This window comes from Ovis aries, chromosome 6 (genome assembly GCF_016772045.2).
Source record: "Ovis aries strain OAR_USU_Benz2616 breed Rambouillet chromosome 6, ARS-UI_Ramb_v3.0, whole genome shotgun sequence".
NCBI classification, from domain to species: Eukaryota; Metazoa; Chordata; class Mammalia; order Artiodactyla; family Bovidae; genus Ovis; species Ovis aries.
The window spans coordinates 40,226,058-40,248,854 of NC_056059.1; the positions used below are offsets into that span (position 1 = coordinate 40,226,058).

General features: G+C 39.1%; 1 protein-coding gene across 2 annotated transcripts; it reads left to right on the forward strand.

Moving 5' to 3' along the window:
• Positions 1–3,711: 3,711 nt before the first annotated feature.
• LOC132659981 (uncharacterized) lies at positions 3,712–21,618 on the forward strand. 2 transcript variants are annotated; one of them, XM_060417486.1, is made up of 3 exons: positions 3,712–3,915; positions 18,292–18,535; positions 19,357–21,618. In XM_060417486.1, the coding sequence occupies exons 2-3, from the start codon at positions 18,506–18,508 to the stop codon at positions 20,266–20,268; spliced, it is 942 nt and encodes a 313-aa protein (XP_060273469.1). In that variant the 5' UTR covers positions 3,712–3,915; positions 18,292–18,505; the 3' UTR covers positions 20,269–21,618. The 2 variants fall into 2 exon arrangements, with proteins under 2 accessions (XP_060273469.1, XP_060273470.1); XM_060417487.1 differs by having other exon boundaries at positions 18,325–18,535.
• The last annotated feature ends 1,179 nt before the right edge of the window (positions 21,619–22,797 follow it).

The following is a 22,797-nucleotide window of genomic DNA, read 5'->3' on the forward strand; positions in this document are numbered from 1 at the left end:
CTTTTTCCATTTAATAATGATAGAAATAAAGTTTTAAAACATATTTTTATTACTCAAAAATAACCACTAGTGTAACCAAATCTTTAAAATGGGATATATATTTTCCAAATGTCTACAAAAGTGCAAATAAACATGATCAGTAGAGTTGAAGAAAGAAAATGAAGAGAATAAAGTTATTTGGGGCTTCCCAGGTGGTGCTAGTGGTAAAGAAGCCACTTGCCAAGCAGGAGACATAAGAGACCCGGTTTGATCCCATGGGTTGGAATGATCTCCTGGAGAAGGAAATGGCAACCCACTTTAGCATTCTTGCCTGGAGAATGCCATGGACAGAGGAGCCTGGTGGGCTACAGTCCTTGGGGTGGCAAAGAGTTGGACAAGACTAAAGAGTCTTAGCATGAAAGTTATTTTAAAGCATTAAATAAAATTAGCTCAGTCCAGTCACTCAGTTGTGTCCTACTCTTTGCGACCTCATAAATCACAGCACGCCAGGCCTCCCTGTCCATCACCATCACCCGGAGTTCACTCAAACTCACGTCCATCAAGTCGGTGATGCCATCCAGCCATTTCATCCTCTGTCGTCCCCTTCTCCTCCTGCCCCCAATCCCTCCCAGCATCAGAGTCTTTTCAATGAGTCAACTCTTCGCATGAGGTGGCCAAAGTACTGGAGTTTCAGCTTTAGCATCATTCCTTCCAAAGAACACACAGGACTGATGTCCTTTAGAATGGACTGGTTGGATCTCCTTGTAGCCCAAGGGACTCTCCAGAGTCTTCCGCAACACCACAGTTTAAAAGCATAAAGTCTTCAACGCTCAGCTTTCTTCACAGTCCAACTCTCATATCCATACATGACTACTGGAGAAACCATAGCCTTGACTAGACAGACCTTTGTTGGCAGAGTGATGTCTCTGCTTTTCAATATGCTATCTAGGTTGGTCATAACTTTTCTTCCAAGGAGTAAACATCTTTTAATTTCATGGCTGCAATCACCATCTGCAGTGATTTTAGAGCCCCCCAAAATAAAGTCTGACACTGTTTCCAATGTTTCCCCATCTATTTCTCATGAAGTGATGGGACCAGATGCCATAATCTTAGTTTCCTGGATGTTGAGCTTTAAGCCAACTTTTTCACTCTCCTCTTTCACTTTCATCAAGAGGCTCTTTAGTTCCTCTTCACTTTATGCCATAAGGGTGGTGTCATCTGCATATCTAAGGTGATTGATATTTCTCCTGGAAATCTTGACTCCAGCTTGTGCTTCTTCCAGTCCAGCGTTTCTCATGATGTACTCTGCATGGAAGTTAAATAAGCAGGGTGACAATATACAGCCTTGATGTACTTGTTTTCCTATTTGGAAAAAGTATGTTGCTCCATATCCAGTTCTAACTGTTTCTTCCTGACCTGCATACAGATTTCTCAAGAGGCAGGTCAGGTGGTCTGGTATTCCCATCTCTTGAAGAATTTTCCAGTTTATTGTGATCCACACAGTCAAAGGCTTTGGCATAGTCAATAAAGCAGAAATAGATGTTTTCTGGAACTCTCTTGCTTTTTTGATGATCCAGAAGATGTTGGCAATTTGATCTCTGGTTCCTCTGCCTTTTTTAAAACCAGTTTGAACATCAGGAAGTTCACGGTTCACGTATTGCTGAAGCCTGGCTTGGAGAACTCTGAGCATTACTTTACTAGTGTGTGAGATGAGTGCAATTGTGCAGTAGTTTGAGCATTCTTTGGCATTTCCTTTCTTTGGGATTGGAATGAAAACTGACCTTTTCCAGTCTGTGGCCACTGTTGAAAATTAAAGACATGGAACTAGCCAAATCAATTCTAATAATAAAATAAATTGAAAGTCACTCAGTCACGTCCAACTATTTGTGACCCCATGGACTGTGCAGTCCATGGAGTTCTTCAGGTTAGAATACTGGATTGTATAGCTTCCCTTCTCCAGGGTATCTTCCCAAGCCAGGGATCGAACCCAGGTCTCCCTGAATTGCAGTCAGATTCTTTACCAGCTGAGCCACCAGGGAAGTAAAAGAATGCTGGAGTGTGTAGTTCCCTTCTCCAGGGGATCTTCCTCATACTTGGGTCTCCAGCACTTCAGATTCTTTATTAGCTGAACTACCAGGGAAGCTCAATAATAAAGGAAAAGGATTCAAATCACATATAAAAAGACAAGGGCCCTCAAGGAAACTTATCAAGGTAAATATTTTTTAAATGAGCAAAGTCCACATTCAGGGTAATAATGGTAAGTATTAATTGATTGCCAGATCTATATGAATAATTTTTATATATTGGCTTATTTTGTCTTCTCAGAAAACTCAGTATTACTTTTGTTCCCATTTTACAAATGAGGAAACAGCTGTAAACTAAATAACTGCTTGAGATGTATCTAAACTTTACAGAAAAGTTTCAAAATAAATATACACCAAAGTCAAACAGAAATATAATAAGGATGGCAATACTGATTTCAGTGACAGTTCCAAGCAGTGTCACACAACAAAAAATTAAGGTGAATAACCAGTGACATTTTTAATATAGATATCAAGAAGTTGTTTAGAAATACTGGAAAATTGTGGAAACCACTATCATTGTAAGAGGCTTCAGTACATCTCTCTTAACATTTGACATATCAAACAATAAAGAAATGTCAGAGACATTAGATGATCATAAATGAAACAGTTACTCCTAAATAAACTCCCGTTTGCCTCTCAAATGTCATATTTTTCTTAGAATATTTTGAAAAAGGAGGACATATTTTTCCTGCAAGTGAAAGTGTTAGTCACTCAGTTGTGTCTGACTCTTTGTGACCCCATGGACTGTAGTCCACCAGGCTCCCTCTGTCCATGGAATTCTCCAGGCAAGAATGCTGGAGTGGGTTGCCATTTCCTCCTCCAGGGGAAATTTTCCCAAGCCAAGGATTGAACACGGCTCTCCTACACTGCAGGCACCCTCTTTACCCACTGAGCCACCAGGGAAGCACAATTGTTCGTCTGCGCTGGGTTTTCATTGCAGCATGTCAGATTTAGTTCCCTGACCAGGGATCAAACCTGGGTCTCCTGCATTGGGAACGTGGAGTCTTAACCACTGGACGACCAGTGAAGTCCCCACTTTTCCTGGGGCACTGTTTGTTTGTTTGTTTATGCATATTCATATGTGTAGACAGAAAATATCTAGAATAATGTAAATTAAATGTCTTAACAAATTTCACTTGGCATATAAGAGTCTGAGTAGATTTTAATAGTCTTCATCGCATTTTTACATTATTTAAACTTTTAATATATGTATAATCAGAAAATGTATCTATCTAATACTCCTGTATCTGAAAACTGCTTATTGGACATTTAATTAAGTATCTGGATTAGTACTAGTAAGTTGTGGCTGACCCTGATGGAAACTATTAATATGTAAAGGAAAAGAATACAACTTCCTTTATTGTCAGTAAAGGATTGATGAACTTGACTCTAGGAGAACAGCTGTACAAACCAGTGGGCTGAGTGGGATAAGCTTTCTAAAAAGGGAAAATATCCCTAACCACCAATTCCCATGAAGATATCCCACTGCAATCTCCACTGACTGAGTGAAGTGAGAATTTCATCAGGTGCTTCAAGGAGCCTCATTTGCCCTTCCCATGGGATTGTTCTGTGCCCTCTTGGCCTCTTCCAACTGCTCTGTGGACTCTGGCTTTGTGCCTATCTGGTGAGAGTAACTGTCAACAGCCCCACAATTCCCCGAGCACTCACTCTGAAAGGTATGTCAAAGGGGATCTTGGGGAAGCTCTCGAGGTCTGTGTTACCCTGGCTGACCCAGGTGGAAGATCTTTGTGAAATCTGTTCCTAAAACTAGGTGCTGGTAATACAACAGAGAAACATTGCATATACCTCTCCCCTCCCGGAATTCACTTTTTAGAAGAGAAACAGACACTGGGTAAGTAATTACCACTGTGATGAATGGAACCAAAAACTCAGGCTGGTTGCCATGAAAATCTTTTTTTTTTTTTCCTTTCTCTGCTTTCCCCTTTTGCGTTGCTTATGAGCCCAATACGGTGCTTGTTGCCTCCTATTTTGTTCTGTGCCTCTCTGTGAGCACATCTGTTTTGCCAGGTAGTCAGTGACTTGCAGGCATCTGCACAGCCCCTGCTTCAAATTAAATGTTCAGTAATATCTTTTTTAAATGAATGAAAAGAAAGCCTTAGGTCTCTCCATATGCTTTCTTTTATCAATATTTTCTATTTAGACACAATTCTGAGACACCAGGAGTTATGTTTATTTAATTAGCCTAAATTGTGTACAGACAATTCTTTGAAAGGTTTTTTCTTTGGTTGGGGAGGTTGTTATTACCTAACCTCGAGAAATCATGAAGTGACAGTGTTTATATATAGAAAAAGTAAAGGTAACTTATACTCACCTATAAAAATATGTACTAGGAGTTAGTGATACATTTCAATGTACCAAAAAGATTGACATATATATACTGCTTTTGTTGTAGCAAGTTTGGAAGAGAAGGGCCCATGACAAGTGGTTTATGACTCTGAAAAAGGAGGATGCCCTTGTAAATGCTATAGAACCTGGCTGTTACTTGGAAAGCTGGTGAATTTTCCGTATCCAATAATTAAGTTGGAGTCACCCCCATCAGTCATGTCATGAATAAGAGGAAGTGCGTTCATCCAATCCATACACCTGGATATGGAAAACATGCTACCTTTGGACCAAGGGTGAGGAATTAGGGTCACTGGGGAGTACTTTTTGTCAAAAATTAAAAGCCTAGGTATTAATTAGCTTAAATCACACTGCAGCCTGAGAATGATTGAATTCATTTGTTCCCATTGAAGAATCAGGTCCTCTTTTATAACCAGTGTCTTGATTAAAGTCGTGTGATGGTGAGATATCCTAGGGAGACAAAGCAACAGTGTCTTGAGCCAGTAGAAACTTGTGTAGCTTTGATTCCAAGACCTGAGTATTTAATCAGGCAACAGGCAGGAATCTCTTCTGGATTCTGTGTGGCACATTTCAGTTTTCCTCAAGAGGTCCTCTGTTGTCTGCTCTGGTTTTGCACCTCCCTACCTTCTGAGTTGGGGACTCCCCTCCAACCACTCTCTAACTCTTTTTTCTAACTAACTCGGAAGACATATGGTATATTATTGCATCCTGAACAGTGTATCCATAGGAGGGCTTCAAAAGTCATTCTTGGTAATGATGATGGGTTAAGGTTGAGTTTCCATTCTGGCAGGGCTAAAATTTAAAAAATCAGATGAAGTTACATTTGAATGTCTTTTTAAGCCCCAAAACCAACATACCATCCTTCTCTCAGCTGGATAAGAGCAACCAAAATCATCAATAAGCAGAGCCTAGGTTCAGAATATTTTCAAGGCTGAAATGAACTCTCTAGTCCTCATATATGTAGGATATTCCCACACTTCTGGAGTTACTGGAGGCTATACAATTGTCAGTGTTAAGAAATATACGTCAAGACCCAGTTCCATGTGCACAATCAGAAACGCATGCTATATGACCTCAGCTTTCCCTACTGCATAGGAGGAAGGAGGTGGTCAGCCTGTCTCCTTGTCCACACTGATGAGGTCTGCTCTTCAAGAGCCTGCAAATTAGTTGAAAATTATAGGCAACATGTATGAAAGAGTTGCACAGAGCCCAAGTCAAGCACTCTGCCTGGATTATCTCATTTATCTTCATGTATGATAAAACATGAGAGAGAGGGTACTATCCACTTTTCAGATGAAGAAACTCAGGATCATTGTTAGTAACAAACCCAAGTCCATACAACTATAAATCATGTTATAATTAGATACAGTGGATCAGAGAAGGAAGTTACCACTTCCGGTTGGGATGTTGCAAAAGGTTTAGGATGGGGCATTTTTGTGAACTCGAACTTGAAGCAGTGATTTCTGTAATATAAAAAACCAGACTATTTACCATCAATTAAAAAATTGACATTTATTCTGACATTCTTTCAAATGTATTCATTTATCATATATATATATATATACACACACATATATATATGTATATATATATCCGTATATGTATATATGGGCTTCCCAGGTGGTGCTAGTGGTAAAGAACCTGCCTGCCAATGCAGGAGATGCAACAGATGCCAGTTCAATCCCTGGGTCAGGAAAATCCCCTGGAGGAGGGCATGGCAACTCAGTCCAGTTTTCTTGCCTGGAGAAACCCATGGACAGAGGATCCTGGTGGGTTATAGTCTATAGGGTTGCAAAAAAAAAAAAAACAGACACGACTGAGCAACTAAGCACAGATGCACACAAGATGTCTAGGGGTGTGTGTGTGTGTGTGTGTGTGTGTGTGTGTGTGTGTGTAAGTATATATGTGTGTATTTACTATGTGCCAAGCATTGTTTGCATTGGAAAGCAACTTATGTTAACTGTATTTATAGCCCAAATCAATATCATTATAATGCTTATCTACTCTTATGGGTAGGGAACAAGGCAATGTGCAAATGAGCAAATGCATGGGCTGTCAGCTTGTGGTGAGTTGAATAAAACAAGTTCAAGGGAAGAGAGAGTGTGGGAAGTGGCAGGAAAGCCAGATTTGGAATAGTTGTCAGGGTAGAACTCTCTGAGCCTTGATAATTGTCTATAGAAGGGAGGGAGGGGAGTGGCTGGAGGTGAAAGATAGGATCAAACAGGGAGCCAGGATCAGGTAATTCTAAGTCTTGTAGTTATTAAGAACTTGTTTTATCAGGAAAGCAATGTAAATGGAACATTGGGTGTGTTTGAGCGGGGGAATTACATTTACATTTTAAAGGATTACTGGCTGCCTCTTAAGTGATGGGTCTAACATTACAACTTTGAACCTTAAAACGATAAAAAAACATAACTCTTAAAAGATGCACTCAGGCAGACTCACTGCAACAGATCACAGAATCCTGATCAGTGGTTTATTTATTAGTAAAACAAACCTGTAAGTCCAGGGTGGTTGACATAGAAGTCCCTTTAGATTCACTGCAGAAACTCATGTAGGGCCTACAAATAGTCACATGATTGTGTCAGGAGCTCGAAAACTAGTTTAGAAACAAAGGCGAACAAAAGGAAACCCAGTTACCTCAGGAGCTGAAGTGATTTGTCTTGCGGCAGGAGGGCTCCATGTACAGCCGTCTCTATTAACTCCAGCTGCAGGGCAGACAGCAATAAGCCTAGATATGTGCTGCGCCACCCGAAGATTTCTACTCGACAGTGAACTCGCGCCTCGTACAGAGACGGTGAGGACCGTGCTGTGAGGGGATAACTGCTCCCACCGATGCACCTTGCGGAGCCCAGTCCCTGTATCTGCAGACCAAACTTCAAGACCTCTGATGTGCACCTCCTACTGCACATATATTTCAAATACCTCAAATCAGGTGTACGATTCTTCTCCTGGTTTTAAAACATCTATTATCTTCTCCTAAGGCATCTCTATTTTTGTTCCGGCTTCTTCTTTCCTGGAAACAACATTGTTATGATCCAAACCTCCAAAACTAGACAATTTAAGGTTTTCTTCAACTGCTCACTCTTCTTTAAATTCAATATCTAAGGAAAAAATTCAGTCAAGTAGCTGGTTTCTCGGCTACTTCATTGAAGTTGTCATCTGTTTAGATTTAAATACCAAAAAAAGAGGCTCTCTTCCCCTAGCTCTCCCCAATCTCTATCTCACACACACTGCTGCTGGTCCCAGCTTAGGGGGTGATTTGGGTTCTGGAATTCCCTTGAGGTGAGGTGAAGTCGCTCAGTCGTGTCCGACTCTTTGCGACCCCATGGACTGTAACCTACTAGGCTTCTCCGTCCATGGGATTCTCCAGGCAAGAATACTGGAGTGGATTGCCATTTCCTTCTCCAGGAGACCTTCCCAACCCAGGGATCGAACCCGGGACTCCCGCATTGGAGGCAGATGCTTTAATCTCTGAGCCACCATGGAAACCCAGAATTCCCTTAATCAAGACTTTATTACAGCTCACTGTTTCATTTAACAAATTAAGCCAGTTCTATTATCTAGATCTGGAGACCCTCCCAGTCTTGAGAATCCCCAAGTATTGTCAAAGAAATCCAGAGCAGGTCAGAAAAGAAGTAAAAGTAAATTTTATTGAGGAACTCTTGCAGTAGGGGAAAAGATACTTCATGATAGAACAGGTTGCAAGGCAAGGACACATGGGGGAGTTCAGAGCCAGGGAGCAAGCTGGATTGTGGGGAGTTCTGTAGGTGCAGAACTGCTAAAGGGAAACAGGGGGGGGGTGGAGGCGGGGGACTGATTAAACAGGTCTAATAGAACTCTGTCTGGAGGCAGCCCAGGATGATTGGATATTACCTGGGGGATTTGTGGGGCATGACAAACTTGCTCAGATGTTAAGGATGATCAGATATCAAGGGTTTCGAATCTGGATAAAATGACAAGATTCTTGCCAAAACAGGGAAAAGGAAGACAGACACAGAAGGCCAAAGTTTGAGGCCTAGTTGAGAAGAAAATCCAAAGAAGCTTGATTAAACTTTGGCTGAGAAGAGAGTCTTGTCAGTGTCTTATCTCATCCCAAGCAGTTGGCAGAATTTAGTCAGATTTTTGTCCTCACAGAATGCTACATATAACCCACACTGCCTCTATCTTTCCTCTTGGGAAAATTCAGCATGAATCACCTATTCTCTGTCTCTGGCCAGTCAGATCTCAGTCTTCAGAACCCAGCACAAAGATCCACATCAAGAAACCTTTATGAAGTCAACAGTTCCTCAAGATTCTCTTACATCTCAGAGTGTATTCTTTCAACTGATGAGCTTTTAAGGGGAATAAACTTTATACTGATCCCTGTGTCACATCCTGAAAGAGACCCCCAAAATTCAGCAAGATCCCTTTGGTTGTGACCATCAGCTGTTCTGCTACACTTTCTTTTATAATAATAACACCCTTGAAGTTTAGCTAAGATGTGTTAATACGATTTCCAATATTACCTTAAAAAAGAGATGTGCCTTCTACTTCTCTTATCCCTCTCTGCTGTGAATGCAATGTGAACATGATTTTGAAGCCAGTAAATTCATCTCAGGCCTTGAGGTAGAAGTCTTATGAAAAAGAAGGAACTAGTTTCTAGATTATTGTGGGATTTATCACCCCATGGACATGAAGTATTGCTAGTAAAAGACGTAGTATGAGAGCTGGCAGATGGTACATTAAAAAAAAAAAAAGAATAAGGAGGATGCTGATGACGATGAAAAAGAGGTTGATATTTGTGGTGATGATAACTATTATGATCATGATGTTTTCATCAAAGATGTACACTTAGGAGTCTGACTTTTCATCACTTCTGGCTGTGAAAATAAAGATCAGGCTTAACAGTTGACAGTAACCTAGATTATATTGAATCTTTCTCACTGTTTAGGCTAGAAAAACCAATGTCAAGTAGCCTTCAGCAGCTCTTTGCTAAAGAGCTACTTTTTCTTTAGGTAGAATACAAAGAAATGGTAGATAGAGAAATGACTGAAAGGCAGAAGAGAGAATAGGACAGTTTCTGAGAAATTAACTTGATCTAAATAAAAAAGAATTTGGTGTTTAGATATAGAATAAGAAAGGTCTCAAAAAGGGGGTGTAAAGGGACCTTGAGGGATGCCTCCTGATGAAGTTTGAAAGTAATCCAGGGCTTAAAACAAATGGCAAAATAAAAGAAAAGGCTTTGGCAAGTTGGCTGCCAGTAATGAACTGTATGGCCTTCACTATCTTTTCAGAAATTAAATAAATATTAAAATTCACTTAAAATTGCTAATAAGTGTTCAGATTGGTATCCTTTGAACTTCATCGCATGTGGAGACCAGACCATAAGGAGTCAAAGTTTTTATTAATGTTAGTTGTTTAAAAACCTGAATCTTTTTAAAATGACAATGCTTAGATTTTATTTTTTCTGCCGCTATATTTATTAAGTATAAAACAGCAAGCCTACATTTTTTTCAAAGAAAAAAGTAAGTTGTAGAACGCTATTCTGAATAAAATGAGGTAACTGAAGGGTTTAAAATATCATAGGATTTCATTTGTGTTTTATCAAGGTATTTTTGCCTCAATATGGAAGAAGATGTTATATGCTAGAATTATACAGAATTACTATAATTGTAATGAATTGTAAGCTATTACACAGTGAAGAGCATGATCTATACTTCTTAATCTCCCCATCCAGAACCTATCATTGTAAAAGACAGAGTCTCAATGTATATGAGCTGATTGGTCAGACATCTAAAACTGAAATACCCATGTGCATTTATGTACTCGCCTCAAGGTTGAAGAATTCTGTTCAAAGTATCAGATTCTGTTTTCACTGCCATAAAATTGCTCCTGATGCCAATACGGTAACAGAGAACCCAAAATGTCAAATCTTTTATTTTTCTCATTTTCCTGACTCCTTCTTGAATTGTTTTTCATTAAGACACACTGACTTTCAGGTAATTAGTTTTTAAAAATATGCTTGTGTGAGTGTATATCTTATACCCAATGTTGTTGTTATTCAGTCCCTAAGTCGTGTCCAAATCTTTGGGACTCCATGGACTACAGCAATCAGGATTTTCTGCCCATCACTGTCTCCCTGAGTTTGCTCAAACTCACGTCCATTGAGCCAGTGATGCCATCCAACCATCTCATCCTCTCTTGCCCCCGTCTTCTCTTGCCTTCAATTTTTCCTAGCATCAGGGTCTTTTCCATTGAATTGGCTCTTTGCATCAGGTGGCCAAAGTATTGGAGTTACAGCTTCAGCATCAGTCTTTTCAGTGAATATTCAGGGTTGATTTCCTTTAGGATTAACTAGTTTGGTCTCCTTGCAGTCCAAGGGAGTCTCAAGAGTCCTCTCCAGCACCACAGTTGGAAAGCATCAATTCTTCAGTGCTCAGCCTTTTTATGGTCCAGCTCTCACATTCATACATGACTACTGGAAAAACCATAGCTTTGACTATACAGACCTTTGTTGGCAAAAGGAGATATGCACATATGTATGTATCAGGAGATAGGCACTGTTATTCGTTCTTTGTAAATAATGACTTATTTATCTTCATAATAATATTATGTGATTAGCCCTAATGATACACTCATTTAATAAATGGAATACTTGAGACAATAAAAGGATAATCCATTTGCCCAAGGGCATGCAACTAGACCACACAACTGAGATTCAAGCCATGATATTCCACTCCAGGCTCTCTGTTACTCCTTATTCTCTGCTCACAGAAATGGAACTAGAACCCCAGTTTTCCAGAAACTAATGCTAGTCATAAACATTTCAGCAGGGATCTTAAATGCATACAAGAGCAAGTAGACAGCATGAGCTAGTGAAGCAGATATGTGAAGAAAAATGCTGAGGCCATGAAAGAAATATAAGGCAGGCTGTAAAAATGAAAGCCTGGGCCTCACCACAAGCCAGAGGCCCATATGTCTTGCTGGATGCAGCCATTTGTGCTTGATTTCTCACTTTTTCAATTTTTAAATATCGGCTCCAAAAACTCTAAGCATTCTGGGGAAAAATGAAATACTTCCTCTTTGGTTTCAATTCAGTGCATGACCCAATGGTTTTTTAATCTCTCCAGCTCATCATGTACTTGGCAAAACTGAAATAACATGGGCAGAAAAAGAACATTTGGCCCTAAATCTTGACTTGAGTATGCTAACTCCGACCTTGACATATTACTTAACCTTTTTGAACCTCTTTTTTTTTTTCATCTCAAATTAGGAATCATATTTATCTTGCTAGATTACTGTGACTATTAAATGAAATAATGCATGAAACTCAATTAGCACAGTATTCCACGCATAACACATGCATCCATAAATGTTCATATTTACATAATTTGTATTTATACCCACATGTTCTCTTCTTTTCTATTCATCATTTCATTGATTAGCTTGAAGTTTAGATCAAAGATGGACCTATATCTAAGTCAGTTGCTTCCTAGTTAACGCCATGCTTAGGGTCAAGACAAGGTATAATTTAATTTAAACAGCTTTTTCTACCACTGATTGGTGCTAGCAATGTGCTTTATCATTACATTTAAGGTGCTAAACTGGGTTAAATGTAGGTTCACTCTAAAGAAAACATTCTAAGGAAAATTCTCAGTCATTTCTGTTAACCTACTGGGCCAAGTTTTAGACCCCTTTGGGGAAGAAAATTCAGATAAGACCAAGAAGGAAAGGCCAGGGAGAGAGAATGGGCAAAGGAGGAGGTGGGCAGTTTTGCCAAGTGGTGTTCCATTTCCAGCTGTGGTGGTTGGAGCCTAATCAGGACAGAGAAACTACTTGGGCTTGTCAAAGTGGTGAGGGACTGATACACCAGGATGGCAGAGCTGAGAAGTCCAACGGGGTGGGGAGGGGGCACTGCGGGCACGGTGTGGCCCCTGAGACCTTTGCTAGCTCAGCAGGAAATCCCACCCTCTGGGCCAGAAGACAGAGGAAGGGGGTAGCATTTCTAGAACTGGAGAGTCAGACCAGGTGGGCCTGCCTGGGAGAATGTGCACCATAGAGGAAATGTTGCTGGGGCTTCAGGGGACACCTGAGTCAAGAGAGAAAGGGAGAAATATCTTGGCTTCCCTCTTCCTGTCTCTCCAGTCTGCTCCCAGGCCCTGACAGCCAACCAGAAACCAGCTGACAGGGGAGCCTGGGATATCCAATCTCAGGCATCAGTCCCTTTTCAGTCTGATTCAATCAAGAGCAAACAAAAAAGCAACATATGGATTATTTAAATTATTCATGTGTGGCAGTGGTGGTAGGATATCTGTTTAAATGTTCACCTTATTTTAATATCATTTTTTTGTCAGTGAATCACTTTTGGATAATATTAATATATAAGTATAGCATCTTACTCCAAACTTACAAGGTATTTCATGATAAGTTGACATGCTGCCCTTTGTCATTTCTATACTTTGCATTTGTATTTTCATTCATTTTATTTATATACTTATTTTTTAACATTTGTCACTCTATGAAGTTATTTACATTATTAGCCAATTTAGGTAACAAATATTTTGCACTCAAAAAAAAATATATCAATTCTCTTAGGTTCTTTTCTTAAAAAATGTAACTGTCAGTTCATTATTGTTACATATTGCTAGTATGAGCTCCCCAGAGTTAGAGCTCCTCTAAAATTATTGTATTTTAGAAAAATGACAATAGCACCTAAGGATGGCCTGGAAATCAGAGTCAAAAAATCTAACCTAGAACCTATCATACAGAGTGATGTAAGTCAGAAAGAGAAAAACAAGTATCATATCCTGATTCATATATGTGGAATCTAGAAAAATATAGATACACCATTTGCAAGGCAGAAACAGAGACACAGAGGTAGAGAACAAATGTATGGAGGCCAAGAAAGTGGAGGGTGGGGGTGGAAAGAATTGGGAATTTGACATATACCCACTAATATGTATAAAATATATAACTGATGTGAACAAACTGTATAGCACAGGGAACTCTACTTAATGCTCCATGGTAACCTAAATGCGAAAGACATTGTAAAAAGAGGGGATATATGTGTACATATAGCTGATTCACTTTGCTGTACAGCAGAAACTAACACGACCTTGTAAAGCATCTACACCCAATTTTAAAAAAAGATCAAGTATAATAGAAAAAAAATTCTAGCAGTAACCAAAGCTATCAGGAAACCATCAGGATGGTGTCTGAGTGACTTTCTTCTATTCTTTGACCTCAAATTTCTTCCTTCACTAACATGGAGTAAGGACCCCTGCCTTATTGAATTGAGAGAGGAATAAATAATTCCAGAAAAATACAGTCACAGTGTCTGACCCAGAAGAGGGACCCAAAGATTTTTTTCCTCGTGCTCTTTCAGAAGTCATTTTATCTTTTTTTTATTTGAAAGATTAATTCTCAATAGTTGTCTTTTCTATTTCCAAGCCTGAGAAGTTCCTGTTCTGATAGACAGAAAAATGCAAAATAACAGCATACTCTGGGTGCCCTTTCCCACGGTCTCCTGGGCTGATGCCTACTTCACATCCTCAAAACCTCACATTTCTGTTCATTCTGTCATTTATACCCTCAGCCATATTAAGTGTCTTTCCTGCTGCCATTTAAATTATCTTATCACTTAGCTGTCTTGCTTCCCTTAGTGAAACAGTTTTCACAGAAAGCACTCAGCTTTTCCCCTGGCATTCCCTAATGACAACATCAGTGAAAAATGTGGAGGTTACTGGGAAAGGAATGAGGGAGCAAGGTGTCAGCACCAGTATTTTTTTCTTTCTGGAGAAAAGAACACATTTATTTAAATTTTTTAAAAAGAGAGACAGATGTGTTTATAAACAAAACAGCAGGGGAAAATGTGCTTCCTTCACTTTCTAGATTCCTTGGCTAGGAAAATCCTGCGGGAACTATTTCTTCTACAAAATGATGGACCATAGACTCCCAGCTCCTTCTTATCTGTGTCCGTCCATCATTTCCCAGGAGTGAAGAGCAAAGGACATTTTCTGGGATAGTCTGCTGAAGACTGATATTCCCTTGCTCTCAGCCAGCCTTCATTTTAACATGAGATATCCAGCTGTGTGGAAAACAGGCGTTTGCAAAAGGTTTCTTTTCATTAAAACAAATCAGTTGGTAGAAATGGACTCTCCTCCATGCTTTCATGTTTTCTTTCCTTTTTTTCTTTTCCTGCTTATTAAACCACAAGTTTTGTGTTTTTGGTTTTTTAGTTTGTTTGTTCATTTTGGTGGAGAGTCATTGTTAGTTGGCTGATATTTTTGTTTTGCAGAGGTCTCATGAATTAAATTTTTCTTCAGCTCACACTAAGTGTAAATTATTAAGCTGGCTGCTTGTAGAACCTGTTCCCAGTGATTTCACTGAGCACAAAATTAACCTTGACAAGACCAGATGAGGAGACCTGTAACATATCTGGGCTGTAACTTATAAAGCTTTTGTCTGCCTCTTGGAGCTCACCTTCCACAACTTATCCCAATACCACATCCCCACACACAGGCCTCATTCTTCTTCCCTCATCCAACCCAAACTTCCTCCAAACATAAGACTCTTATGTGCTCTTCCCCTACCAGGACTGTATTCCCCTTATAGCTTTCACTGCTGCCCCACCATGCTATCACTCCTCAGTTCAAATATTATCTCCGCAGAAGGCCTTTCCCAAAGTGCAAGACCTGAGTAACCCTTCATGGCCTTCATTGTCCAATCTATCTTTCTGTTATGGCATCTTCAGAGCAATTGTCTGGGGTCATTTTGCTCATTCATTTCTGTGTTCACAGTCTCTATTCACTAGAATATAAGTCACTGAGAGCAAAGGTAACATATGTATTGTTCCATCCCTTTATTTCTATATGGCACCTGCCATGTAGTAGATACTCATTAATAGTTGTGGAATAAATGACTGATGAGTAAAGAATCACTCAATGAGTCATCTGTAGGCAGCAAATGTGAGTTCTTAGAGACTGGTCACCAGGTCTTTTTCATTATTTTTTCCCCAGTTTCCATCACAGCTTGGCATAACAAATAGCAGCTGAGTATGTACCTTGTGTCTGGCAATCTGGTGAATGAATGAAGGTCATTTAAAATTTAGCAATTGAAACAGAAATCTTGCCCCAGTGGAACTTAGAAGAGGCCAGGCAATTAAATAAGCAGTTATATAACTCTGTGATAAGGCTCCTCTAGAAAGTAAGCATGTTTGGAGATGTTCCAGCAGGGGAAGCTAAGAGTCTGGGAACATCTGGAACTTGGCAGGGAAAGAATGAATAAAAGGAGAGACAAAGACAGCAAGTGAATAAAAGGAGGGTGGAAGAAAGAAGACAAACCCCTACATGCACCTATGATTAAGATATCATTCTGCTCTCAAAAATACTCTTGGAAAAGATCACCATTGTTCAATTCATAGATATAGAACATGAGGCTTTTGCTAGATAAATACCTTACCCTTGTCCCCACAAGGTTATTCATAGAGCTAAGACCAGCACCAGACACCCCAGACTGCTGTTCATTTCCTCTATCTCATGCCTTCAGAGTCATGATGCCTCAATAAACATCCTGACTATTTTAAAGGCAAAGATTCCCAGAGTTGAGGCATTGCCAGGGACTTCAAAGAACATTCTAGTTATAGAGAGATCCAAAATAAGTAATTTTGCAAAAATGATATGGCCAGAGAGAGGGTTCAATTTTCATTTATATGTGTACCTTTTTATTTTTACCAGTACATAAGAGAGCTCATGACCAGGACAGGCATTGCCTCTAGGCAGGATAAATGTCTGCAAGGAACAATCACAGGGAAAGAAAGGCTTTTCTGTTTCTAATATAACCTAACTCGACTCTGCCACTACCCTTGAATCTGATCACTTGTGAAGGCCACTGATCCTTCTTAAAAAGGTTGGAAGATATCTTTAAGCTGTTACTAATAGTAACCAACATTCCTTGGGAACTTGGGTGAATGAAGCAATGCTCATTGTGCTTCACATGTCCCTGTTGAATTTATTCTCTCAAAAATCATATGTGGTCAGTCCTAATATTATCCACATTTTTGAAGGAAGGAGATTGATACTATTTTTTAAAATTTAACAACTGATAAGCAGTAAAGTTGGGATTCAAACCCATGTCTTTCTGAACACAAAACCCATACCCTGACTCCCTAGTCTGCTGCCCTCCTTTTGTTGTAAATATATACCAAGGTGGATGTTAGAGTGATCTAGGGGCTAGAAAGACCTGAACATTCATATGAGGGGCAGAAAATGGGTAACACTAAGTGATGGAAAAGGCAAAAGGTCCATATATGTACATTCCACATACTTCACATTTTTTGCCAGAAGGATTTCCTCAGCATTTTGCAAAGATCTGCTTGAATGCTAGATTTACTTACAATTTTAAGTTCTGTGTTACTCATGATGACCTTTTATTGGGAAATAATTTCCAAATGATAGTCTCTAAGATAAGATGATCATCACTGTAATCATTAGTCACAATTGACATTTATGTTGGACTCTACCAGTGATGCAATCTTCCAGGTCTTTCTCTCCCTGAGATGGGGCTGTTCACTTTGCAACAGAAAAAGCAGGAGCTCAGGGAAGCTGCATGACCTCCCAGAGCAATACTTTGAGGTCAAGCTGGCAGAGATGGATCCAAAGGACCGCCCAGAGGCTCACTTGGGCAAGCAACACAATTTTTTTGAATGTCAACTCTGTCAATGAAAAACACGTGACTTTGCAAGGTATTGTGCTTAGTACTTCAGAAATGATTCATACACAAAAGTGCTAATTTATTTTAATTTAATTCACACATATATGCACACATGCAAACTCACATACTCAGAACAGATCTAGGCTTCAAAACCAGATCTTTAAACTTCAGATCCTATACTTTACCACTTCTACATTCTTTCTTTAAATCAAGAAGCTGCCTGATCTCCATTTTTATACAAAGCAAATGGTTCAGAATAACATGTATATATAATGATGTGTCCTACTTCTTTGTAACTTCTTCTTCCCAAGTCTTAAACGGTATTTTCATGGGGTTCAGTTGGAAAGAACAACCCATCTGTACAAATTCTAGCTTTTGAAAAGCATTTATAGTTTCTTGATCTTACAGCTGAGCGAGATCTCAAAGACAAATTCAAATATTTCATTTTGTAGAAGAAACAATTGAAATCCCTAAAGATGGGGTGACTTGACTAGATCCCAGCTTTATCTTTTGAGATGCATAATTAAATTATTTAAAATTTGTAGGTTATTGTCAAATGTATGAAATTAACTGCTTTTTCTGTTTCTTTCTTCTGGCATTATTTATGAAATTTAACTGTGTAAAAACGCTTTGGCTTCGTTATACCTACATATATTAATGCATCTGAAGGAAATTTTATATTCAGGTCTATTAGTGCACAATGTAAATTGAAAACAGACTCTAAATGGCCCACTGCTAAATTTTTTACAAACACGATAGGCCCACTGGAAGCAGGCAGCTGCACTGACATTCTTTCTAGGGCAAAGGAAAAAACAACACTAAGAAAAAATATCCTGGTTTGGTGTTCCTCCATTGCCAGATTTATTGACCTGCAAGAGAAGTCAGTGGCTGTTTTGCCCCAGTCAATATTAATTTCTAGGGTCAATAAATCCTGGTAATGAATGGAGAATGTGAGTCAATAAATGCTCATTAGATGTGCTCACAAAATGTGCCGCATATAAAAGAAAATAATAATCAATCAACCTTATCAATGTTTAAATATTATTTCTGACACCTTTTTAAACCATTTTTTTCTTTGTTTTCCTTTGAAGTGACTTGAGATTTTAAAAATCATCTTAGAGAGTTAGAGCTGCTTCCTGCACACATAATATTTGCCTCTGTCCTCCACTAGCTTCTCCTGTAACCTCCCTTTGCTGTTCTCAAGATGGAGCCAGCAGCCCTATGGAAGGAGGATAATAACCCGTTCAGCAAATGGAATTTGCAAGCTAGTGACCTCTAGCTTCTTCAGTCATGAAGGAGACAGCAAATGGCTGCTGAGAACAGTCCTTCTGGCTATGTATCCAAAGGAACTGAAATCCTGATCCGGAAGACATATCTGCACTCCCATGACATTCAACATTATTCACAATAACAAGGTATGGAAACTGATGTCTGTTAACAGGTGAAGGGTAAAGGAAATACTGTCTACACAGACAATGGGTTATTATTCAGTCATAGTAAAGAAGGAAAGACTGATGTTCGTAACAACATGAAAAAATATGGAGGACATCCTGCTAAGTGAAATAATTCAGACACAGAAAGACAGATCAGTGTGATCTCACTTACATGAGGAAACCTACAATTGTTAAACTCAGAGATGCAGAGAGTAGAAGAGTGGGTTCCAAGGACAGAGGGATAGGAAGTAAGGAAATGTTCATCAAAGGGGACCATCTTTTAGTTATGAGATGAATAAGTTCTGGGGATCTAATGTATAACATGATGACAATATTTAACAATTGTATATTTGAAACTTGTTAAGAGGACAGATCTTAAATCTTCTATCTCACTTTTATGCACAAACACACACAATAATTATGTAGTGGTAATGGGTAAGTTATTTAACCTGATTGACGTGATTGTTTCACAAGGTATACGTACCTCAAAATGTCAGGTTATATACCTTAGATGTATACAATTTTTATATCAAAGATTTATCACTAGAGTTGTCTTTAAAAAACAGATACATGAGCATGATTTGCATATGCCCTAATATGAAGCAGTGAACACAAATTTTTGATGGGTATATATCTAGAAGATATAAAGAAAACTTGATGGAAAATAATGATTAATGAATACTACCTTTCACTGAGAATCTACAAGTTCAAAGACTGTGATCCAGGTACTATATCAGACACTTTACATATATCATTTCTAATCTTTAAAAGCAGTTCAGTGTATCTATATTTCTCCCAATCAGGAAATTACAGCCAAGTCTGAAAAGAAATGCAAAAAAGTAAAATGGCTGTCTGGGGAGGCCTTACAAATAGCTGTGAAAAAAAGAGAAGCGAAAAGCAAAGGAGGAAAGGAAAGATATGAGCATCTGAATGCAGAGTTCCAAAGAATAGCAAGGAGAGATAAGAAAGCCATTCTCAGCAATCAATGCAAAGAAACAGAGGAAAACAACAGAATGGGAAAGACTAGAGATCTCTTCAAGAAAATTAGAGATACCGAGGGAACATTTAATACAAAGATGGGCTCGATAGAGGACAGAAATGGTCTAGACCTAAAAGAAGCAGAAGATATTAAGAAGACGTGGCAAGAATACACGGAAGAACTATACAAAAAAGATCTTCACGACCCAGATAATCACGGTGGTGTGATCACTCACCTAGAGCCAGACATCCTGGAATGTGAAGTCAAGTGGGCCTTAGAAAGCATCACTACAAACAAAGCTAGTGGAGGTGATGGAATTCCAGTTGAGCTATTTCAAATTCTGGAAGATAACGCTGTGAAAGTGCTACACTCAATATGCCAGCAAATTTGGAAAACTCAGCAATGGCCACAGGACTGGAAAAGGTCAGTTTTCATTCCAATCCCAAAGAAAGGAAATGCCAAAGAATGCTCAAACTACTGCATAATTGCACTCATTTCACATGCTAGTAAAGTAATGCTCAAAATTCTCCAAGCCAGGCTTCAGCATTATGTGAACCGTGAACTTCCAGAAGTTCAAACTGGTTTTAGAAAAGGCAGAGGAACCAGAGAACAAATTGCCAACATCCGCTGGATCATGGAAAAGGAAGAGAGTTCCAGAAAAACATCTATTTCTGCTTTATTGACTATACCAAAGCCTTTGACTGTGTGGATCACAATAAACTGTGGAAAATTCTGAAAGAGATGGGAATACCAGACCACCTGACCTGCCTCTTGAGAAACCTGTATGCAGGTCAGGAAGCAACAGTTAGAACTGGACATGGAACAACACACTGGTTCCAAATAGGAAAAAGAGTACATCAAGGCTGTATATTGTCACCTTGCTTATTTAACTTATATGCAGAGTACATCATGAGAAACGCTGGGCTAGAAAAACCACAAGCTGGAATCCAGATTGCCGGGAGAAATACCAATAACCTCAGATATGCAGATGACACCACCCTTATGGCAGAAAGTGAAGAGCAGCTAAAAAGCCTCTTGATGAAAGTGAAAGAGGAGAGTGAAACAGTTGGCTTGAAACTCAACATACAGAATGCTAAGATCATGGCATCTGGTCCCATCACTTCATGGGAAATAGATGGGCAACAGTGGAAAGAGTGTCAGACTTAATTTGGGGGGCTCCAAAATCACTGCAGATGGTGATTGCAGCCATGAAATTAAAAGACACTTACTCCTTGGAAGGAAAGTCATGACTAACCTAGATAGCATATTAAAAAGCAGAGACACTTTGCCAACAAAGGTCCGTCTAGTCAAAGCTATGGTTTTTCAAGTGGTCATGTATGGATGTGAGAGTTGGACTGTGAAGAAAGCTGAGCACTGAAGAATTGATGCTTTTGAACTGTGGTGTTAGAGAAGACTCTTGAGAGTCCCTTGGACTGCAAGGAGATCCAACCAGTCCATCCTAAAGGAGATCAGTCCTGGGTGTTTATTGGAAGGACTGATGCTGAAGCTGAAACTCCAATACTTTGGCCACCTCATGTGAAGAGCAGACTCATTTGAAAAAACTCTGATGCTGGGAGGAATTGGGGGCAGGAGGAGAAGGGGATGACAGAGGATGAGATGGCTGGATGTCATCACAGACTTGATGGACATGAGTTTGGGTGAACTCCAGGAGATGGTGATGGACAGGGAGGCCTGGCATGCTGTGATTCATGGGGTCATGAAGAGTCAGACATGACTAGTGACTGAACTGAACTGAAGGCTAATAAATGTTTTTCAGGACTGCTATTCCATAGAGTTTGGAAACCTTAGTTCTTTCCACAATACTCTACTCCCTCTTTTAACAGAAAGAGTTCAAGTTGAATCCTTGAAAATGTGAAGGTGTGCTATTTGCTAAGTCATATTTAAAAAGAGTTAATAGCTACATCACTGAGAAATTTTTATAGCTTTAGCAAGTAAATTGTTTAAATCACCAAAATATCATGTTACTGATTATGTTAAAAAATGTTTAAATAGTTGAATATTTTAAAATCCATTGGTTAAAAATCCATTGGTTTCAAAATAAAACCTTATTGTATAAACTAACAAAGTTTGCATTTCCTCTGAATCATCGAATCAAATCCTGATGATATATAAAGGATGGGAGGAGGGTAGAAACAGAGATATAGAAACTATTTTGCATTGTCAGTTACATTAAACTATAAAAAAAAATGCACTTACAAAAATCTGTGTATTTTTAGACCAATCACAATCATGTTAAGTAAATACAGCACACATTTTGTGTTACATTTTCAAAATTGTGTTTTGAATAAGAGTTGCAAAGGACTATTTCCTGAGGCCTCCCCACAATATGAAACAGGTTTTATGCACATACCTCCAAAGTAACTGACAAAACTAATGAGCTCAACCACATGAAATAAGCCCAGAGAAGCTGCTTTCAAGGTGCAATGATATCGCTAAATCATCTCAACCAGTCAGTAAATGAACTCAGCTACTCAAAATCCTCCACATTCTACAGAATGGTCTTCATCTTCTGTGCACAGATGTTATTTCATGTGGTTCTAATGTAGAAATGGTTGCTAAGAAAGATCTCTTTTTGAGAGTGTTCCACGTTATAGTCTCATTTAGGAATTTGATCAGCGCAAAAAATGTGTATGAGGGAGAGAGAGGGAGAAACAAAGAAGACAATCTCATTCCTAAAAGAAAGAAATTTAGACATTAGATCACCAAACTGTATTCTCAAGGAAGGAGGGTATAGTACAAGGATTCGTGAAGATAAGAATATAAGATACATGAGTTCATTTACTCCATTCTCTTCATATTCCCAGAGATCTATTTCAGCACATTACCCAGCATGGGTTCTCTGGTGCTGGATTCCAAACCTCAAATAGTCCTGAGGAATAAGAAGGAGGTTCTGGGAGTCACTCTGTCCACAAGAGCCATTTGGGAGTTGTTGGGCTCCTTAGGGGACTGATTCCTACATCAACAAGAGCTTCTGGGTGGCCTTCTGAGTGTCTCCAAAGAGATCATGTTGCGGTAATTCAGTCTTTATTGTTTATGCTTTGGACCAACTCCCAATTTCAATAATATAGTGAGAAAAACCCTACAACTTGTAGGAATTGAGTTCTTGAGTTCCAAATCTGTGGCAGCCAGTTTTTGATCCATGTTACATTAACCTAGATTCTCATTCATATTCAATTAGCTTTTCTGTGTATATTTATCTATAAATCTAACTAAAGAGGTGCATGAAACTAAATGCACACACATG

Coding starts and splice junctions, on each gene's coding strand:
- LOC132659981 (XM_060417486.1), top strand. CDS start 18,506: ATGACATTCAACATTATTCACAATAACAAG. Junction 18,536..19,356: donor ACATTATTCACAATAACAAG/GTATGGAAACTG, acceptor TCTCCCAATCAG/GAAATTACAGCCAAGTCTGA.